This window comes from Athene cunicularia (assembly GCF_003259725.1).
Source record: "Athene cunicularia isolate RWA chromosome 12 unlocalized genomic scaffold, athCun1 chr12_part1, whole genome shotgun sequence".
Classification (NCBI taxonomy): Eukaryota; Metazoa; Chordata; class Aves; order Strigiformes; family Strigidae; genus Athene; species Athene cunicularia.
In genome coordinates this window covers 6,012,772-6,034,327 of record NW_020799116.1, presented here as the reverse complement: position 1 = coordinate 6,034,327, position 21,556 = coordinate 6,012,772, and the positions used below count along the sequence as shown (strand labels likewise).

Here is a 21,556-nt window from a genome sequence, read left to right as displayed (position 1 = left end):
GGCTGGGACTGCGGGATGGGGCTTGCGGCTCCGGCCTCGCCCCGCTCGGGAGTTTCTCCCATCCCGCTTTTCCGTCGGGTCCTGGCACCGGGGTGAACCCCTCCTGCTCTGAGGGTTTTGGGGGGAAAAACTGCCACCCAGCGGCACCCCGGGGGGGAGGTCAGCGGGCACAGACCCCTGGCACGGGCACCCTCCTGCCCCCGTGGTGCCGACGAGGGCTGCAAAGGGATGACGACCGGGGGGGGGTCCCCATCAGCGCTGACCCCGGAGCCGTCCTGCACCCTGGCGCAGGGGCACGGCCCGAGGAGAGAGGCAGGCAGGCTGTCTGGCAGCCCCTCCTGCCATCCTGGTGCCCTTCTGTGCAGGGACACATTGGCAGAGGGATGAGCAGAAGCTCCCAGTGGGGCTGACCCTTGGCCAGTTGTTCCCCGAGAGGTCTCTGCTGGGCCCCGTCTGGTTCAGGAGCTCCTCGGGGCACGTGTGTGTGGCAGGGCAGGCCTCACTCCCAGTTACTGGTCACACATCCCAGTCTAGGGCGGCTGCAGGATAGTTTTTGTCTTGGATGTCTTTTTTACATGCTAAATCCCTACATTCATAGTCAGGTGGAACTAGGAGCATTGGATAAGCAGGGATTTCACTGGCTGGGCATCTCCCTCTGGTCTTTACACGTGGGTTTAAAGCCTGCCTGAGGGAGAGCTGCTGTATGAAAACCAGCACAACATGATGAGGTTGCACTGAGGCCTCCAGCACTCTGCAGCACCATCTCCCCTTGGGCAGCGGTGGCTTGGTAGATGTCACTGGCATAGGGGACAGGGTCTGGCAGACGTGCCCCTCTCACGCTCCCTGCCTACGGATTAGTTAATCTGCTTTCTGTAACTTCCACCGGGATGGCTGCAGGGAGCAGTGCAGCCTGGTGTGGGTGCAAGTGGCGTGATGGGAGCTGAAGCTCCGGCCTGCACCTTGGCAAGGGTCGCTGCAGAACCGGGCACTCACACACCTCTCTCATTTTGTTGGGTGGTCCTGCTCTATGGGTTCTCATCGCCCCAAACTGACCACCTGTTCCTCTCTGTCCCTCTCAGCTAGGCACATTCAAGTCAGACGACGGGGACTATTTTGTAGAGCCTCTACTATCGCTTGAAGAACAGGAGTATGAAGAAGAGCACAATAAACCACACCTAGTCTACCGGCACCGGACACCTCCAACCAACTCTTCAGGGAACAGGCAGACTTGCGATACTCCAGGTACTCGTTTTGTTACTGCCCTTCATGACTTGGCACTTACGAAAGGGAACTAATTTACAGTAAGAAGCCAGTAGGTTTGTGTGGGGCAGAAGGGATGCGCAGTTGAGGGACCCCTCTAGAAATGGTACCGCGTGCGCTAGGACTGGGCTCGCAGCGGTACTGCTGTCCTGGAGGGACGTGGTGTGCCTGTGCTTTCTAGTAATCGGTTATAAGGAAGTTGTGGTCAGGAAAAATGTTACGGTTTCCATTTCATCCCTGCTGGCAAGAGATCCTTTGGGCTGTCATGCCTTAAAATATCCCATGAGCCTTTAAACTTGCTTTCTGTCCTCTCCTACGTGTAATTTCTAACCATTTTAATCTGATCTGCTCTCTGTCTGAAATTCTGTCCTTTAAGTGACGTCCTTCTGTCTTGGTCTTGTGCTCCTGGTCTTCCCTCCACAGATCTGTTTGTGAGTTGTAATGTTTACTTCTTTCTAGTGGCAATGAGAAGGTCCTAACACCAACCCTGACAGTCCTTCCCTTATTAATCACTTTTCCATGGTTCATTTTCAAAGGCTTTTTTTTATTCTTCCTCATAGCCCTTCCTCCACCAGCACCATCTCCCTGACCTCCTCGCTCTCTCTTTCTAGTCTTTTCACATATGAAAGAGCACAAGCCTTTTTATCTCCCCTTCACGTGCCTTGGTGAGCAATAGCCTTGCTCCTACTGTCCCTATTATCTTCAGTGGCCTCCTGCTGTTCTCTGCTTCGTTGACTTCCTGATTTTCACAACTAATCCTCTCCTTTGGCAGCAAATATCTAAGTTCCCTCTGAAGAAGCTTAATTCTTCAGTCTCCTGTTTCACCTGCTGTTTTGTCCTCCTCCTTTGGCCTGCAGCTAGATCTACAGGAGCTTTAAAATATAAACAGAGTAGACCTTGACTGGTTTCCCTTGTGCGGGCTGCAAGCCGCTCATGTGCTGTGAAGTAGGTGGAGTTGTTCAGGGAGTAAAGGTACCACTGGAGGAGAAGCGTGGTGCCAAGCTTAGACTGCATTTAGCACGCGTGACTCGATTGGCACCCATGGCTGTGGATCGTGGTCGTGCTGTTGAGCTGTCGGTCTTGCACTGATCACGCTAAGACAGAAGATGCTCTGGTGCTCTGTGACCAGCCAGAGCTGATGCACTTAGCAACATGTGTTTCTTCTAGAAGACGTGTGGATGCGTGTCCACGTGTAAACGTACGTGCTGGGGACCAATGGTGCCCCTCACAAGGCTGTCGTTGTTTGTTCTTCCAAGGGTTGCTGCTGGACTATGCCATTCTGGTTTCTCTCTTCCAGCTGTTTCTGCTCCCTTCTTTGAGATCAGATGCAGGAGACTCAGAACAGTTGGAAAGAAACATGGAATCTGGCACATTGCATCAGTAGCCCTTGGAGGAATGGAGCAGCAGATCACAGGACTCATTGAATCAAAGGTAGCTGGGAGGGCTCTGACTTTCGCTTGTGGACTTTCCTCTGTGCCATGATAACAGTCTGCTGTATTTCACCCCACTGTATCATAGCTTCCCTTTAGGGTTTTATTCTTCTGGGTCATGATTCACCAGATTAGCACTCCATCCACAATATTACCTACATGGTGTGTATCTTTTTCTCCTCTTTTCCAACATTCTTTGCCTCTTGCTTGTCTTTTGTTTCCTTTCTTTCTTCTCAGTTGTTTCACGTAGTGAAAGGAGGAAGTTTTGCCTCTCAAATACAAACTTAAGGATTCTAGATAGGTGTGCCAGCCTTACTTGTCCTCCTGTCCCCTTTCCCTTCTATCTCTGCCCCTCCCTTTTACTATTATCCAAGTTTTTGAAAGGGAATGATGCTTTGGTCATACACGTTCGGTGAATGAGTTTTGGTCACTTTATTTAAGGAGCAAGTGCAGGGCAGCTTGGGCAATGCTGAACCTTGGGGTTACACCAGGTGGAGAAGAAGGTATCTCACATGTCTTTGGAGCAGAGAGGAAAATGCAAAATCTAGCAGCACTCCCTGTTTGGGACAGGGTACATCTGTCACTCCTACCAGAGAATGGTTTCATAGAGTTTAGGGGTTTGTTGTAGCTGTAGGGTGTTGTGTGAATCCAGTCTTTTGTCAGAAAAATGTGTGAAAAGATGCGTTTGCACTGCAGGCTTCTGGCAGAGATTGAAAATTGCTCAAAGAGGAAATTCATGCAAGGGAAATCGTAAGTACCCACCCTGCAGTGAGCAGGGGAGCCTGCATTGCCAGGTGGTGGTGCTATTACGAATGACTTTCTGATAGTCTTCTTCCTGAAAATGATTAATAAGCAACATACTGGTGTGCCCTTGCCATGATGATGTAATTATAGACTTCTTGCAGTATCCAGGAAAAGTTTCCCTTGTGAGTTGACTGACAGATTGAGTAAAAGCTTTCATTTCCAGCAGTCTCCCTGGTGCTACTTCTAGTTTTCAGCGTCCTCAGGTCAGCTTAGAAAAACAGGTATTTGATTTTGTTAAGCTTTAATTAGCAGTTTCTGATAACAGTTTTAGGTCCTCTGACATACGAGATACTCTGCAGATGTTCTGAAAAAAAGATCTTTCTCCTCTGAATGCTGATGGATATCGAATGCAAACTGTGCTCTGCGTATGAACTTTCACAGCACAATGCCGTGGTCTCCTGGCAATGCACTTCAGCTGTCTGGCGTATAGCTCAACCGCCGCAATAAAAACTTTTGACAAAGTTTTCCTTGGGGTAATGGGTTAATGTAGTTTCAGTCATAGGAAATGGTGCAATTTCTTCTCCTTCCCTTCTTTTAGTTAGTACCGTGAATCAATTTGTCATCTGGTCGAGGATCTGGCAGAATAATTAGTTGTGTTTCCCTGAATAGCCCTGACGGGATGAAGACTTGGCCAGCCTGACAGCGTGATGTCACTAGGTGCAGCGCCGCTACCACCCATCGCTTCACGATAGCAAGCTCTTCCGATCCAAATTATTAAATATCCGCTTTTTTTGAGGTGGAGGAGGAAGAGAAAAGAAATTCTGATCCTAAAAAAAGAAAAAAAGGAAGTGTCTCATTGCGAAGCTGGAGAGCGGAGCTTTCCTGCGCCCTGCGGAGGAACAATCTGACTCCGATGATAAAAGGCGCGTAGCTGCATCCTGCCGCGCTGTGGGGAGCTGCGCCCGCCGTGCCGCCCGGCTTCAGGAGGCCGGCAGCAGCTCTCCGACCCCCTGTCTAGTCTGATATCCCACCAGGAGCAGACCGGCAAACCCTACCCACTGGTTTCCACGTGAAACCCCAAAGGTCTGGTCTTTCAGAGAGGTGTCGAGCTCCAGATGCCAACGGGACACTGTCCCTGGTCGTCACCTACATAAACCACTTTGGGCCACCTCTTGCTCTGTGTCTTGTGTCCCATTCTGCTGTCTCTCCTTTCTCTCACGTTTCCCATATTTTTCATCATTGATATGTTTATACGTGTATTTTGCTTGTCTTCTCTGGAGCTCTTCTGATTTTCTTTGCTTTTGTGATAGCTTTAGCCTTTTACCGAATCTTACCCAATTGTTCTGCCTGTTGGCCACCCCTTGTTCTGAGACAGATGTGGCTTTCACCTGCTTGGTGGCACTGAGCCACATTGCCCAATCACCCTGTGGCCATAAGCATAAATGCAAGAATTGGGCTGTCCCTGCTTCTGCTGCATGTTCAGCTAGTTATTGCTCCAAACTTTGCAAATTCCTTGAAGTTTTTACTGTGACCCCAGTGCAGGACACCTGAATTAACTCCTTTGGGCAGCTCCTTCTTTGTTCCCACTGCGTTCACTTTTCTGCTCTCCTGATCTGTGTTTTCTGTTTCTTTCCCAGCTTCCTTAGTTAAATACCTCCCTGTTCTTGCCTCACTTCTCATAATTCTTTTATATTCAAGACCCACTTGTGGGCGAGATGAATAAACCAAGGACTGAATACATAGCGAGCGCTAGCTGTTCCCATGACTTGTTGCTGGTCAGCTGTGCCCATCGCAGGCTGGCGTTAGATGTGGGCTCTGGAGCTGCCTGTGAGGATCTTGCACAAAGTCCTGGCTCCTTAATGAGAGCGCTTAAAGCGGGAATATCCACCGCGGGCAAAACTCCTCATGCAGAAGCAGCAATAACACTCTGATGGTGCCAAACTAGTAGGAAGATGATTAGAGCTTTTTCTATTTCTGGAGGAGAGCCAAGGGGCTGTAGCCAGCAAAGAGGCCTTCCAGCAATTCGTGCTGAGGTGGTGAGATTTTGGAAGCTGGCTCAGATGAGTGCAGGACAGAGCAGATCTCACCTGTGCAGAGCTGGCTGTGCCCCCACCCGCTGCCGGCGGAGGTGGGAAAGCTCAGTGACTCAGCTGCTGAGGTTGTTTTCCAAAAACCACCAAGCATTACCAGCACAGATGGCTGCTGGGCACAGCCCGAAAGCTTGGCAGGTCCCAGCACCTGCCAGAAGCAGATGCAAAAGGGTCTCAAATTTGCAACTGGGTATTTAGTTGCAAGGTGTTAAAGCAGTTTGACTACTCAAAAGGCAGCATGTGTGTGGCCAAGCACGGCAGCTCCAAAAAGGCAAGGCCCATGTAGTCATCCAGGTGAGGAGGAGAAAAGCTCTGTGTGTCTAAGTTGTGGTGAGAAGGTTGCTATAAAAAGCACAAGACATATCAGTACCGTGAACCACGTCTTGCCACTGAGCTAGTGTGACACAGGCATAATCAGTAATATGTCACTGATTTTTCAGTTGCATTAATGAGTAATTTGTAATAGATTACCTTTCATAGTGACTTTAACAGCCCATCCCGCTGAACGTAACCCTGGGGAGTCACCAGAGCAGAGGAGTGCTGCCCTGTGTCTTGAGCAAGCAAATGCCTGGTGCTGCTAGCTTGATGATTGCGATCTTATTTCCATGTGATAATGGGCACCAGCCCGCTGAGTCCTTACAGATGGTCGTCATCTCTCTCCCAGTGCCATCCAGCTCCATGGGATGTCATTGGTGAACCCACAGCACAAGCAGGAGATGGTCCCACCACTGTGTTCCCACGGGTTTGGGAAGGTTGAGACCAGGTTGAGGTTGCCAGCACGTGGGTTTGTTAATGCATTATCAGTGTCATGACTGGGGAGGTGACTTGGTGGAGGATGTGTTGGAGGTCTGGCACCATGGCTAAAGCCTGACTTTGTCCTTTTCCATGTGTTCTCTTGTTGGCACAGGTAGGTGATGAGCTCTTGCTGCTGCTGGAGCTGTGGCTTGAGGTGTATACCCCATCTTAAAACAGGCAATGGTGGGGAACAGGGCCAAACAGGCCAGAGGTGGAAAACTTCATACTCATTCTGCAGACCACTTGCATGTGTTACATTCTTATTTTATAACAGTGTTGAGGCAGAAACTGTGAATGCATTTTCCACGGGACTTAATTTTTCTACTCTTGTGAGAGGTCCGTGATGAAATCCCATGTCCTTTGCAGCCAAGTTGTTGGTCTAGAGCCCTTCTGGGTTTTTGCTATTTCTTTTGTACTGTTTGTCTTGCTTCCAACTATGACTTTATTTTGATTTTCACCTCCTTCATCCAGCAGAATTTCACATTCTAGGTGTCTGGTTTACGGGCAGGTCTTCAGGCAAATTCTGTACTGCTGGGTGTCACGTAACCATGGGGTTGCAGAAGATCTTCAGGGAGGTTTTCCTAAGCCTTTGCTTCCAGGTTGAGCAATCCTTGAGCTCTTTCAAAAGTCTGTTTAAGCTGTCAACTTTGCTTTTGGCCTCAGGGTAAAACATTGACTTCGTTCTTTCCCTCAGAAAAGTTTCTCATCTTAAGGAAGTGAATTGTAATTTATAGCCAGATAGTAATTATTTCAGGTTTCCTTCCCTCCCAAAAACAGCAAATGAGAGAGTTACGTCACAAGCCCCATATGCTAATGTAATTAATTCTATTTCTGGCTTCCTACTGAGGTAATAGCGCAGTAACAGCCAACTAGTACTTGGTCAAATGGGCCTGGGATGTCAAACACAAGCTTTTCCCATACTGAGTTGGGAAAAGGATCAGGCTGTAATGTTTGTGCTGTCTTGCTGTGGTGTTGGCAAGTGAAATAAGGTAGTAGACTGACTTCAGTTAAAAATTTGATCATAGCCAATGGTACAGATCCCATAACGGTGGTTTTATTTAAAAATTTCTCAATGCGAGTTATAAGCAAGTTGTTGCTTATATAATTATAAGCATTTTTGTTGTTTACCTTATTAGTACTGAAAACGTATCAGGCATCCATCTGGTACCCTAATAGTGGAAGACCAAGATTGTGACTAAAATTATTCTTCACTGGTTATTGTTTTGCCACTTAGACATGGCAAGTGGAGAGTCAAATTATTCTCCTTGGACGTACGTGCAATTGTGCGTCTGCTTTTACGTCATCTGCGTGGACATCCGCTGAGGAAAGGCGGGGGGGAACCAGGGAGGTACCACTTTGGTACTTTCCATCTGTACATTTTCCCTGTAGCATATACTACTGAAAATAAGCAGCTGACTATTGTGTGACTTCTCTTCCCTCATGCCTGTCTTGCCATCACCAGCATCTCCTGTGGCCAATTGCTTTTGGGATAGTTTTTCTCACCTTTTACTGAGTGTCAGTACAAAGTTGTGGTGATCCCAGTGTTGTTCTGGTTGGCACGGTACCTCATAGTGTGGATAACGTAGTATTGTGGCTGTTATACACTGGCATCTGGGTGCTTAGGTGGCTTGCAAGGCAGAAGTTGGGTTCAGCAAGTGCAGCCTCTAGAGCTGTTCAGGCACATAGGTTCAATTTGTGCAGGCAACGCAGAAGGCAGCAGCTTGGGTGGTTTTCCTGACGTGCTGAAATGCCACTGGTGTATGTCAGTGTCTCTGTGGTATATCCATACTGGTTTGACCCACAGCCTGGCTCAGGTGTGTGTCTTGTCATAGGTGAAACGCTGGGCTGTGCTTTAGCAAGCTGCCCAGCCCTTTGCAGCATCAGGATGGTTTTCGAGGGTATTTTGCCATGGTTTTTTCAGTCATTCTAGAGGGCTAGCTTATTTTTCTTCCTGAACCAGTGGATTATGGAACCGATATCAGTGATTTTTCAGCACTGTAACTTTCTGTCAGCCATACCTTAAACCATTTTTGTACGAATTTAGTGCTGGTTTTGTGGCCATGTGGTACAGTTATTTAGTTATTTTGTCTGTAAAATGATCTTGAATAATTTTCCACCACATGCTCAGCTCACATGTTACTATGTGCTTTCGTAAAGAGGCAATTTATTGTCTTGTTCATTAATCTAGTTTCTGTCTACTGTGCAAAATTGATAGCTTTCATGTACAACCTTTTACCTTAGGCAGAAGAAAATCTTTAAAGCTGGAATGCATTCTCACATGCATCATCAGGAAAGGAAACAGCTAGAGTATGTGTGGTCTTTGGTGTTTGCATGGTATAACACCAGCGAATATATTCTTCCTAAGGGAAGTCAATTGCTGCAAGTCCATGGTTCTCAAGCGTTCTGGTTCAAGCAGCAGGAAGAAAGGCAGGATCACCCCAAAAAACCCCCATATGTGGGCTCAGCATCACATTGAGCTTTGGTACTTCCAAGGATGGAGTCTCCATAGTGAAAGCCACCACCATGCTTCCTCCAGTTCACCGGCCACAGTGGGTGAATGGAGGTGAGACAGCAGAATATCTTTTTTGGTTTTGGATCCTGGCTGGCCCAGATCCTTCACTTTCCTTCTGATGTAGGCCATTGATCTCGCCTCTGTCAATAAAGTCTGTTTTCCCTTTCTAGCTATAGCAGCAGCTCCGGCTGCACAGTCAAGGAGCTATCCAGAGGGAAGGCAGGATTAGTCCTGCTTGTAGGACTGGTCTTTGCAGTGTGGTATAGAGCAAGGCAGTTGCTGCTTCCCCATTGCATTACCATCCCTGGCTGTTTTCTGAGAGGGCAAGGAGCTGCTGGCAGCAAAGAGGTGTTCAGCTCTGGGTTATGCTGGTCACAACAAGCACAGCCACAGTAACAGAGATGAGAATTTGGCCTCGTGCAAATTCATCTGAGATATATCTGAAGGTATATTGAAAGACAGATAAAGATATAAAGCGTGTTGATATAGAATTAAAACAGACCCAGAGCTACAAATACCCCTTGGTCCAACTTAGGATATCCTTGGGTCCTGAAGAGGAGCTAGTTTCCATCCCATTTCCTGGCAAGAAGAGCCTAAAAATGTGGTTTGATTTCAGCCAGTCTGACATGTGCATGAAGAAAATCCATTTTGCCTCTTGCCTTTCTTTTCCAAGGGATGGCAGTCACTTCAGTGGCTGCCATTGTGCCAGCTACAGGCAGCAAATTCAGGCCAGCCAACTGCAGCCAGAGCTTGTACCAAACCATTTGGGCAGGGTTTGCTGCTGTGGCTCCTGCTCCAGTTGAGGAAGGCAGGTCACACGCCACCTGACTGCCTGGAGGGAGCTCAGCTAAATTTTGATCTGTTTTATGGAGGTATGCAATAAATAATTAACTTACAAATGATATTTTTATCATCTGTGAGCTGGTCTGGGAGTGTTGTGGGCCAACCGCTGAATGACAAACTCTGTGTTAAAAATCCTAGGTCACACGTTCAGAAAAAGTATGATGGCAAGTTGGTTTGAAATGCTCTTTTTCTAGCAGAGGGAGGTTGTTAATGTTATTAGCTCAAGAAATAGATTTTTTTTTTCCCACCTCTCTTGCTCTCTCTCTTTTACTTTTTTTTTTTCCCCACTCTGCTATGTGCAGCTCTCATGAACTTGGAGCTGAACTGGAATTGCTTGCATTGTCACATGTCTTATTTAATTGTGCAAATTGCTTTCTATTCCAAGGACAAGTTAATGTAGAAATGGAAAGGATTAGAACTGTTGGGATAAGTGATCACTCTTTCTTTTAATTTTTAGTTTTAGCATAACAATAGCTACTATTTCAAAAGCAGTCCCTGGCTCTGCCCTGTCACCCTTTTATGCAGGCAAAGTACTCGCGTAGGGCCTGAGTCTCCCCTGCTGTCTCCCTTGGGATAGATCCAAAATCCATTAATCGGCTGGAATCATCCATAAATCAGCTCGGTGGGCTCTGGGCTGGCTTCTTGTGCAAGCAAAACTAAATGTGATGGGTGGGAAGATGCCATCAGGAAGGAATATCCCTGTCAAGGATTGGGTCTCCTTTTGAAGTCCCACATAACAAAGAAGAAACCAAGTGGAGAAAAAAATGAATACACACCTCTAGGTCTGTGTAAAGACAGTGTAAGCACCACAGAGTTGTCTTCGTAAAGCAAGCAGTAAAATGGACATTATGCCAGCAGCCATTTAGCCACCTCTTCAATGGATAATAATTTTTGAATGAGTGCATAGGCTCACCTAATACTTGAATTATCAATCTGTAGTTTGCATGTTTTTAAAGTGTTTGTCTACTCATTGGGGTTTGTTTTTTCTGCGAATTAAAAACAATGTTTTGTTGCTTAAACCTGTCCAATTACTGCCATGTGTAGGTAGATGTTTTTCAGGTCATTTGCAGAGATTGAGAGTTTGCCAAGCAAACCATTTTCCTTCCTGATTTCTGTTAATATATTAACACAATAGAAGAAAAAAAAAAAAAAAAAAAAGGGAAAACTGGGTGGAATAATATCACACCCTTTTTTGGTGTTGTGTGTGGCAGTAGGAAGCTGTTGCTGTAAAATTGCAGTTTTCTTGTGTAATGTGAGAGATTTTCACTTCTGCTTGATTAAACAGCAGTGTGCTGCACCATTCAATAAGAGCATTTCTGTTGTGGCCTTTGTAACGGAATGAGATATCAACAGCATCAGGCACATGGAGTACTGGCAGTGCCTGTATGCAACTCCCATAAAGGCTGGTGGGAGTTTTATGGACAGGTTGAGGGCAGTCCACTGCCATTAGTGTTTAATTTTTTACAGGTGAATGTGCACCGTCTCTAAGTGTAGTTATATGCAAGAAAGATGGGTGAAGATAACAGTTCACAGCTATCAAAGTCCAGGAGTAGCTTGACATGCGATGAATTCCCACTCGCTTGTGCTTGGTTTTACAGTAACTAGGCTGGCAAACATACTATACATGACTTGTCCAAATAGCGTGCTGGTTGGAGTGACTTCATACCTGGGAAGAAATATGTTGTTTTTTGAAGGGATGATGTGGCTGACTTGTGTGCTGGATGGGGGAAGTACACCGATACTGTATAACGCTTGGCAGTGTTAGGTTAACAGTTGGGCTTGATGACCTTAAGGGTGGTTTCCAACCTAAACGATTCTATGATACCGTGCCAGACCTCTGCAACAGAAAGAAAGGTCGTTTTTCCTCTGTGCTGGATGTCCCTGGCTGTGTTGGCTTCTGGTTCTCCTGTGTCACGGGTCAGGTTGGGGCTCTCAGAACCAGACCCAGCACTTCATGTGAACATCTGATTTTTGTAGGGTTTTTTTTGTTTGGGTTTTTTTCTGAGCATGTGACAACACTAGCTGCAGGATTTCAGTGCGAGTCTGGTGAATATCAATTAATTTCTTCTAAACACCTCCTGTATAACAGGTGTCTCTTCAAAGGATCCTTTGCATTTCCCTCCTCTTTTGCCATCTAACCTCCATCTGCCAGCGTGGCCAGAGGAGAAGACACCTGAGCCCCATGGTCCCACTTGGAGCTCTGCAGAGCCATGGCGGCGGATGGTGCAGAGCTCTGCCTTCACACCACAGCCTTGTCTTCAGCCTCTCTCGAGCCCCATTGAGCACCTCCCCATCCTTAAGGCATTTTTCCTTGAGCACCTGCCTCTTCTGGAAGTTGGCTGTTTAAAGGGGAAACTGAAGTGACTGGCTGAGGGTGCATAGAGGGGAACTGGCTGAAGGGCTGAGGTTGGCACTTTCTCTTTAGTCTGGTTGTCTTCTCACCTTTAAGTTATTTGTATGCATAGTTGGCTTCCCGTGCTGATTGGCACTGAATGAGTTGGGATAATGTCACGGTTGCCCACGAAGCCGTGCCAGCATGAGAGCACAACCTTGCCAACACAAGGGCATTGATTAGTGCAGGGGAACTAGGGCAATCCAATTATAACCACAAATGCCATTGGCTTTCTCAAATTCTTACTCAAATAACTGCAGACTCTCTGCTGGATTAAGGTGGTCTGGACTACATGGAGAAAGGGCAATTCATAGGACTTAGGTAGTGCAGAGTAAACAGGATTTAATTCTTTAATACTCTATTGCCTCTTTACACATAGGGCAAAAGGATAGTATTTTTCAGACAGGTAGAAGCTGGCCAACCTCTTTTGCCTGCCTTGATATTAGAGAATGTATTTGATATTTCTTTTTTTGGAAATGATTACAAAATATCCTAAAAGGAAACTACAGAGGAAAAATAGCTAAGAAGTTTCCTATCGTTTCAATCTTGTTTGAGCATTGAATATTCCTTTGTTCCCTAATATTATGCTTCCTCTAACCTACTCAGTGGGTCAGATAAGGAAATGTGATATTTTTCACCACCATGACGAAATTAAGCTAAAGCTACAAAGAGCGTGAGGGTTGTAGCCTGGAGTCTTAGATGAGTAGTTCAGATCTGGCTTTGTATTAGATGCAGAAGTGAACAGTCTCTCATGGATGAATCACATTCAATTAGCTACTTCCTATGATGAACTGATTAAAAATTAAGTGGCACCAAATAAGACTGATTTTGCTCTTACATTTAAATAATGCTATAATTACATACTAATCAGATGGTAAATCTTAATTGTACACGTTCCATATGTTTTATTTGCCCGTTCTCCCTCTTCACTTTGTCGTCTTTGTATCAGCATGGAGTATATTTTCAGGCTGCTTTTATGTTTGGCCTAATTGAATATCAAAAGCAGTATATGTGAAACTTCCTGAATTCTATTCTTTAGCCAGTGGCAGCTGTGCTATTAGATGACCTTTACCATTCCCGTAGCAGAGAATAATAAAGGGAGGGGGGGAATTGAAGCCCAGCCGTGTTATTGTTAGAGACAGAAATAAATCATATATAATTGCTTCGCTATGAAGGCCAAATCCTGCCGTCCTTCATGCCTGAGTTAGAAATACAGGATTTGGACCTTTGTTTCCTGTGGTTTCCTGGCCACCTTGGACGTGCCCGGAATCCTCACGCTGCCGCTGCGGTGGCTAATTACCATCACCGGGCTCACGTCACGTTAAACTGAACTGCAGCCCAGGCTCCATCCCTCCTGCACAGGCAAGGAGATGGCTCCGTGGCAAGAAAGCCTTTATGTGAGTGGTCTGCCTTTAAGTGCCATTAGTTTCCATGAGATTGCCTTAGATGTTGGATCACATGGTGGGCCTCCACAGAATGCTTCTGTTTTGGTCGGCTGTTTGGAACAAGGCTGCTAGCTCTTCATTGAGGTAAATAGGTATTTTGACATAATGTGAATGTGGTATTAACTTTATTCAGAATGTGCTTTATGTTTTTGTCTGCTTTTTAATCATAGATCACGAACACAGTCACAAAAAGAACAAGCGGAAACACTGGAGAAGGCAGTGGGCAGAAAGCAGCATATTATCTGACATGGAGATGTTGAAACACAGCCTGGAAGTGAATTCGTTTTCTACGGATAGCAACAAGACTGGGAACATCAGTGAGAAGAAGAGCCACAAACGAACAAAGCGGTTTCTCTCCTACCCTCGTTTTGTGGAAGTGATGGTGGTGGCTGACAGCAGGATGGTTGCCTACCACGGCGCTAACCTACAGCACTATGTCTTAACGTTAATGTCAATAGTGAGTATTCAACTAGCAGGAGTAGATTCACCCACGGATCGTTTTCTCGTGGTCACAGAGCAGCTTTTCTGCTGCAGTCGTATGCTGTACCATTAGTTTGCTTCAGCCAGGCACGGAGAAAATGCTGGGATTAGGGATTAGAGTAAAGTTTGGTAAAACTTGGTTGGTGAACGTTGGTTGGAGTCATCTTTCTTCCCACGCCCATCACGTTTCCTAACCCTTCCCAACCCTCTCCCTTCCAGTTTGAACCCCAGTCAGCCCAAGAAATATCATGGGCCTGTTACTCTACACACTGTACTCTTCTTTTTATTTAAGCCCATGTGAAATAGCAGCTGAATTTTAAAAGTGCTTTGAAGACTGTGCCTTCTAAGAGACTGGCGCTAGTAGGTTTTGCAGTTGCCTGACTTCCCTTGCTGTTGCAAGGAGAAGGAGCCTGTGGTCACCTTGATCCTTAGCATAGTGCAAGGGTTGGCTTTCCAGGCTGAGGACAAACATTTTAGTAGCTGCTGGTACTAGGATGCAGTAGTGCGGTCCCCAAACAGGCATCTCTGTAGAGGCAGAGTGGCTGGGAATGAGTATCCAACACAGCTGTGTCACTGGAGGGATTTTCATCCTATTTGAGGGTAGAATTACAGGGAATATGTGGTCTAAAGCTGTCCATGTGAAAATGAGGCACTTGAGAGAATAAGTTGCTATTGACAGTCTTGATTGGTGGTCATTGTATCTCAGAGCAGAATGATCCTGTAATTTGGTGAAATGTGTGCTAAAGCAAAAGGAAATGTTGGGGTTTTCTGATACCAGCAGGTTTGGTTTATTCTAAAATTGTGCTTCTGGCAGGAGGTCACTCCAAGTAATATCAGAGCACTGAGCAGGCCAGAAAAGCAGCTCAGGAGAAAAGCAGTTGCAAAATGGATGCATTGTCTTAATTGTTTTCTTGAATGTTAGCAATAACTCTGAATATTTCTTTTTGAAACAGGTGGCTTCTATCTACAAAGACCCAAGCATTGGAAATTTAATTAATATCGTTATTGTGAAGTTGGTCGTGATACATAATGAACAGGTATTGCAAGGGATTTTTTTCACCTCCTGCTTGCATTTATAGTGAGCACTGAGATGAATAATTAAATTACCTGCTTTCTGTGTGTTGCTCATTAGGATGGGCCAGCAATATCCTACAATGCCCAGACAACATTAAAAAACTTTTGCCAATGGCAGCAATCCCAGAATCACCCTGAAGGAAGTCACCTTCAACATGACACAGCCGTGCTTGTTACCAGGTATGGTGAATAGTCTCATGAAATCTGTAGCCAGTCATGTGTCAGAGACTGTGAGCATGTAATATATCCAGCTATGGGAAATGTTCGGTTTTTAATGTGGGTGCAATGACGTTTGCAATTGTGGGAGCAGTGTCACTGTGAGCAGAACTGGGATAATGTGTCCACCATAGCAGAAGATGACTTTGAGAGGTTCAGGACTGCCCAAGGTCTGCCCGTGGGTTCAAAATAGAATGAAAAACTCTGACTATGGTAGGGAGTTGGTTCAGACTCTGACTGGACGATGTGGCAAACCAGCATGAGAAGGTCCGCTGGAGGACCAAGAATTGCATTTGGATGTTGTTATTATTGTGCTTGTACCTTAACTCACTGCTGCATTGAAAATTAATGTGTCAGGTCTGTTCTGCTTTCAGACAGGATATTTGTAGAGCGCACGACAAATGTGATACTCTGGGTAAGGAAAACCTTTTCTTTGTCTTTTAATAACTTTTTTTTGTAGTGACAATCTTAGTTGCCTGTGTTGAACCATGGGTGATATTTCTTTCTCTATTATAAACCTCTGTGTTCTCTCCTAGGTCTGGCAGAGCTGGGCACAGTCTGTGACCCATACAGGAGCTGTTCAATTAGTGAAGATAACGGACTGAGCACTGCTTTCACAATAGCACATGAACTTGGCCATGTGTATGTTTTATGTAAATACATTTGCATTTAAATAGCCCAAGATTTATGCTAGCTAGGGCTTGCCAGCCAGGCTAGGGCTTGGGACCTGCTGAGCCTAATTATTTGAGAGAAGATAAATATAGTTGGCTAAAAGATGCACCACTGAGGAAGATTAAGCTGTGATGTGACTCTGGGAAGTGATGGGGTGCTCCAGAGCCTATTTCAGAGCAGAAAAAACAGCAGACCCACATTTCTAGGAGGATGAGTAACAGGGCACCCCAAGTAGCACCTAAGCAAGGGAGGAGAGGTAACAAAATCTCCCTTATTACTGCATCTTCTCACATTTACATGTGGCTATCAGCAGAATCTGCCCCACCAGTCATGAAGTCCTGGCCAAGCCACCAGGACTAGCCAGGATTTTGGCTGCATCTGGGAGGTACTGGGTGCTGGACCTCCCCAAGAAGAGATGCTGTCATTCAAGATGAGCCTCCTCCAGTGGAAATTTTTTTAAACTGATTTTTAACTTTTTTTGAGAGTGGTAGTGAGACAAATCATCTTGGATCACATAATCCTTTACCCTCCAGCTACAACTTAGGCAGCCGGTTCAGTCCTGAGCCGCCTCATGCGTGGTTTGCAGTGGAGGTCTATAGGTGTGGGATGGATGAGTACTTGGGAACAGATCTCTCATTGTTTTAAACTCTCTTTTTCTTCTCGGAGAGCTGGCTGAGACGGTCTATTTTTAACCACAGTAGTATTTGTTTAAATGAGATTTCCTGACAGAAAGTCCCCAAAGGTTTGGCGTTCCCCACACCTAACCTATGTCTAATTCCTTCGCTAATGCTGCCCCAGAGCTGCCGGAGGGGTTAGCGGTGCTCCCGAGCAGGAAGCGCTTCTTTGCTCTTTTACAGGGAGCAGAGCGAAAAGGTGGTTCATTGGAGGTAATCTTAATGGGATATAAACTCCCCAGCCTTCGAACGCAAGATCACACTGGGTCATTTCCCCTTCTCCACTTCAAACAGCAAAGCACTTTAAGCCGTTCTGTCTCCGTTAGCGTGTTTGCCGCATTCTTCAATATGTCATGTGCTGCAAACTTCGCCTGGGTTTCTGCTGATACTGATGCTTGATGGCATTTTGTAAACTTACCACATAAAGTATAGGAGCCAAGTCTATCTCCGGTGCAACCCTATTTAGGCAACAGCATGAGGGATCAGCACGGCCCGAGGTATTCAACTGCATGGGAAAACATTTTTCAGCCAGCCCAGGGTGCTGCCTGTGTACATGAGGGACTTCAGGCAGCAGTGGTTGGTGGGCTCAAGTCAGTCATATCCTTCAGAAACTTATTCCCCCAGATCAACTCTTGGCTCAGTGCCAGAGTAGTTGCCGTTTCTATGAAGGTGAGGCCAAACTTGAGCCTGCTTGCAGAATCTCAACCATCGGCTGAAAAGGAAACTGCAGCTGAAATGGCATCTTACTCCAGGATCCCTCACGGGCTCGTCTGGCTAAATATATGCAGTCACATATGTGGAGAGCTTACCGGGGTGATACACAGCTTTTTGCAGAATCAGGGCTAGGAACCTCACTTGAGCAATGTTGTTGACACGTAGGAATGTGTGCTTATTAATACTTCTATTCTGTAATATCTGTCATTAGCATACCTAGGAAAAATTCTTGGGTTTGCTTACATTCACACTTCCTTTTGCTGTGCTGAATACTTGGCATTTACCACTTTAATGACTGTACTTTTTGCTGCTGCTTTTCTCTCAGGTTTAACATGCCACACGATGACAATCATAAGTGCAAAGAAGATGGAGGTAAAAATCAACAGCATGTCATGGCACCAACACTGAACTTCTACACCAATCCCTGGATGTGGTCAAAATGCAGTAGGAAATACATCACTGAATTTCTGGAGTAAGGCCTTGCATATGCATGTGTTAGGCTGTTTTCACATGTGCGTGTGTCCTGTGGGGTTCATCAGTTAGCCTGAAGTCCTAGTGTGCAGCGTTTGGAGGAAATCAGAGGGATTTGTGTGGGCACACATCCTTTACATAGAGCAGGAATGCACCCATGGCATCCAGTCCCTGACAGTTCAGCCTCGTGATAAGCTGGCAAGGACTGGCCTCTCTATGGGAAAGAATAAGTCTTCCCCCATGGATACTGCTTTTAAGGAATGTGCGTTCCCCTCAAACCTGAAGAGTGAGTTTTCCAAGCCCTGTGGCTCAGATACAGAGCTGTGTTTTAGAAGGCAGATTGAATCTGCCTTTCTGCTCTGCAGGTCACGATAAAGCCCTGGCACTAGTTCCATGGTGGGAACACTGTTCCAGGAGCCCGCAGGTCAGTTTGATGCACAGTGATTGCCCATTTTGCTGCGATGCTTTCCCACGTGTTGTGATGAGAAGCAGAACGAGAGCCGAGCCACGATGGTGTTCTGGAAAATCCAGAAGCTCGGTCCCTCGGGCAGATCTTCTGCTCGTCAATGATTTTCTTTCTAAAGATGTCCCAGCGTTTGCTCAGCAGCTAAATGCAAGTCGTACACACTCAGAAATGCTTTTGCCAGGGTAGCTGACTGCACTGTGGTGGCTAGCACAGCACAGGGGTGGTGGTGAATGGGTAATGCACCCTCCCATGCTGCTGTAGCTGTTGTAGTGCTTGTTAACCGTGGCAAATGTGGTGTGCATCTGCCCTACAGCTAGTCCAGGTAAACACCAACGGGTTAGAGTCTCATCGCCTCCTGTTTAACATCATTTTTTCTGATTTGTGTTGTAGCACTGGTTATGGGGAGTGTTTGCTTGATGAACCTTCATCAAGAACTTACACGTTGCCTCAGCAGCTCCCAGGGCTGATTTATGATGTCAACAAACAATGTGAGTTAATTTTTGGACCCGGATCTCAAGTGTGCCCGTATATGGTAAGTGAAATTCCACAATTTGGTTTTCCTGGTGTTGCCAGGACAAAGTAAGGCCTCCTGGGATGGGATGAATGGGGCTCCACAAGCCATCAAATTATTGTCAAGCTTGTGAGTTAGTGATGAATCTTAGGGGGATAATTTTATAAAGGATCTTCTATGTGGTAAGGCATGTGGCACATATTTATTTAATAAGTTGATCTTTTCAATAACTTAAGCAGATGCAGTGTCGGCGACTTTGGTGTATTAACATTGATGGCGCGCACAAGGGATGTCGTACCCAACACACACCTTGGGCTGATGGGACAGAATGTGAGCCTGGAAAGGTCTGTAATACCTGGTGGTTCTGCCTCCTAGCTATGCTTCCTGGGGCTCAGGCTAAGCACAATCAGCCAAAATCATCCTATCCCAATGGCTGGCTGTGTGGGGGACAGCTGACTGCAAGGGTGAAAGCCCAAAGCAGCTCTGTGTGTGCACGGGTCAGCTCTACCCCAGATAATGTGATTAGAATCGATTGCTTGCTGTAACGTTGTTTAAAGCAGGTATTCCTTCTGGAGTGCTTATCTTTCTAAATTAATGCCCTTGAGTGAACCCTTGAGCAAAACTTTTGCAGAGCTTCCCTAGGCTTTTATTAGAAATTTCCTATGTGATGTAAGCAATTAGTAATTTTGTGTAACGTAAACTTGCCAACTGGCTTCTCTTCTTGACAACTTCAGAGTAAAATATAGAACTGGTTGACATTTTCTGTATGGAACATTTTTGGCAGTAATTCATAGAAACTCTCAATTTCCATGTGCAGTGTGAGTTTCCAGCTAGCATTGTGGTTTCTAGAATAAGTATTTATTTTTCAGTTGTCCAGATCTGGAGAAAAATAGTTCAGAGCATTTTTATTTTTCTTTTATTGAGATTCTGAAGCTTTTGAAGAAAACTGCTAACTAGTTATCATCATTTGTGTCTGAACAAAAATATTATTCATCTGGCAGATGGAGAAAATACTGTGCCATTTTTAATGGAGATACCTTTGGAAACGAGGGAGCCTGAATAGCTGAAAAAAGAAATCTAGCTAAAACTACTGGGATGTAGATTTATCCAGGCTCTAAATTTATTCTTAAATCAAGGACACTAAACCAACATGGGAGTATTAATTTATGCATATTTTTCATGTAAGGACACTGAATCTGATATCACTAAATCAAGTAATAAGCCCGGCCCAGAGTTTGGCCTTTGCTGGGTAAGCACCAGTTGTGATGGTTTAAAGTGTTTCACAGCACCAGCGCATTGTCGGGGGGAAATAAATCACTGAAAGAAAATAAAGAGGGTCGTAAACTTGGGCCTCTATCTCTTGTGGTTTTCAGGGTTGTTTAAAGAATGGTAAAAGAAGGGTAGACGAATAGTAATCATTTCTGTCTCCTGCCGTATGGCAGCAGGTAGCGTATATGTTATGCATGCATGAAGCTTCACAGCACTTGTCTGCCCCCTGCTAATCTATTCAGCCAAAGTCAGCCCAAGGATGGGAGCTGGATTTGGTGAATTATCGGGGACTCCAGTGGCAAGACAAAGGAAAGGAAAGCCTGTTGTAGTGTCTCCCGTCCCTGCCATTGCTCTCCTGCTCAACTGTGTGTCTAAGTTATTTTGAATTTGCTCCAGACAAAACCTCTTTTATTCTCTTCATTCTCTGATCTGTAAACTCATAGGGAAGAGAAGCCTAGCAGGCTTAGTTTTTCTGTTGTAACTCAACACAGAAATTATTTTTAAAATACAAAAGGCACGAAGGTTGCACAGCCAGACTATTCACAGTGTGATTCCAAGAAACACCATTGTGTTTCCATAAGATAATCCTGCTGGTTTTCTAAAACAGCTGCTCTTCTCCCCCCTACCACCCCTCTTTGATTTCCCATCAACTCCAGATCCCCAATTTTTAATAACATCCAGGGATGTAGGTGATTTCCTGGTTAATTCTCAACCATCGGATGGGAGACGTATAGGTCATGTCACGGTCTGTTAGCTGTGTACATTCACTAGTTAGCTATTCAGTCATCTTCTCTGGGTCAGTGGTGCCAAGCATGACTGTGGTTATATATTTAGCTGTGAGCATCAACACTGCTGCGAGAAGTGCTCCACCAGGACAGCGCTGTTGGATTGGTCTCATGCATTTTTGTACATTGATGATAGCTGTCAGACCTCTTTGTCCCCGTACAAGACTGGCATAGCGTTTCCCATTCTGCAGTTTTTCAACCCTCTAAATGCCAGGAGGAGTTGTGCGTCATAAGGGTTTGTCCCACGACAAATAAAGAGGCATTTCAGCTTATTTTATTCCAGTCCTTTACTGCAGCAGATATTTTTCAGCCAGTTTCTACCTGGGAAATCGAATCTTCAGATGAAAGCCAATCCAGGGCACGCTGCAGCCTAGAGACAATGCTCATCTCTGAGCAAACATCTAGGGCCCAAGCTATGAGTTGTTCAGCCATCCTGCAAACCATGCCCATAGGCAAACACATCTGAGATCAGCTTTCTTCATCAGCATAACAACACGGCAAGTCAGCCTTCATGGGCCAAAGGTGCTAAACCTGCTGCAGAGCCAGTGTCCTCTGGGCTGGGTATACAACCCGCACGATAGCTTGGGTTTGCTCTGTTTTCCCAGATGGGTTTCTCTAAGGTGGTTCATAAGGATTTCTAAAAAAGGGATTGAGCTCATGGTGTGTCTTGACACAACCTCGTTCCGCTATTAGTGAAAGAGCTGGAAAAACGT

General features: G+C 45.7%; 1 protein-coding gene across 4 annotated transcripts in view; it reads left to right on the top strand.

Moving 5' to 3' along the window:
• The first annotated feature begins 1,135 nt into the window (after window positions 1-1,135).
• Window positions 1,136-21,556, top strand: part of ADAMTS9 (ADAM metallopeptidase with thrombospondin type 1 motif 9) — an 82,033-nt gene continuing 61,612 nt past the window's right edge. For 3 of the 4 annotated variants that reach the window (XR_003399316.1, XM_026857564.1, XM_026857565.1), the window contains exons 1-9: window positions 1,136-1,242; window positions 13,682-13,968; window positions 14,945-15,028; window positions 15,124-15,245; window positions 15,656-15,696; window positions 15,818-15,923; window positions 17,667-17,813; window positions 18,669-18,810; window positions 19,026-19,133. Coding sequence is in view for 3 of the 4 variants with exons in the window: in XM_026857564.1 (XP_026713365.1) it covers window positions 13,759-13,968; window positions 14,945-15,028; window positions 15,124-15,245; window positions 15,656-15,696; window positions 15,818-15,923; window positions 17,667-17,813; window positions 18,669-18,810; window positions 19,026-19,133 (960 nt within the window). In the remaining variant the exon portion in view is untranslated. Of the gene's footprint in view, window positions 1,243-2,557; window positions 2,692-13,681; window positions 13,969-14,944; window positions 15,029-15,123; window positions 15,246-15,655; window positions 15,697-15,817; window positions 15,924-17,666; window positions 17,814-18,668; window positions 18,811-19,025; window positions 19,134-21,556 lie in introns of all 4 variants that reach the window. The other variant, XM_026857563.1, reaches the window with a different exon arrangement.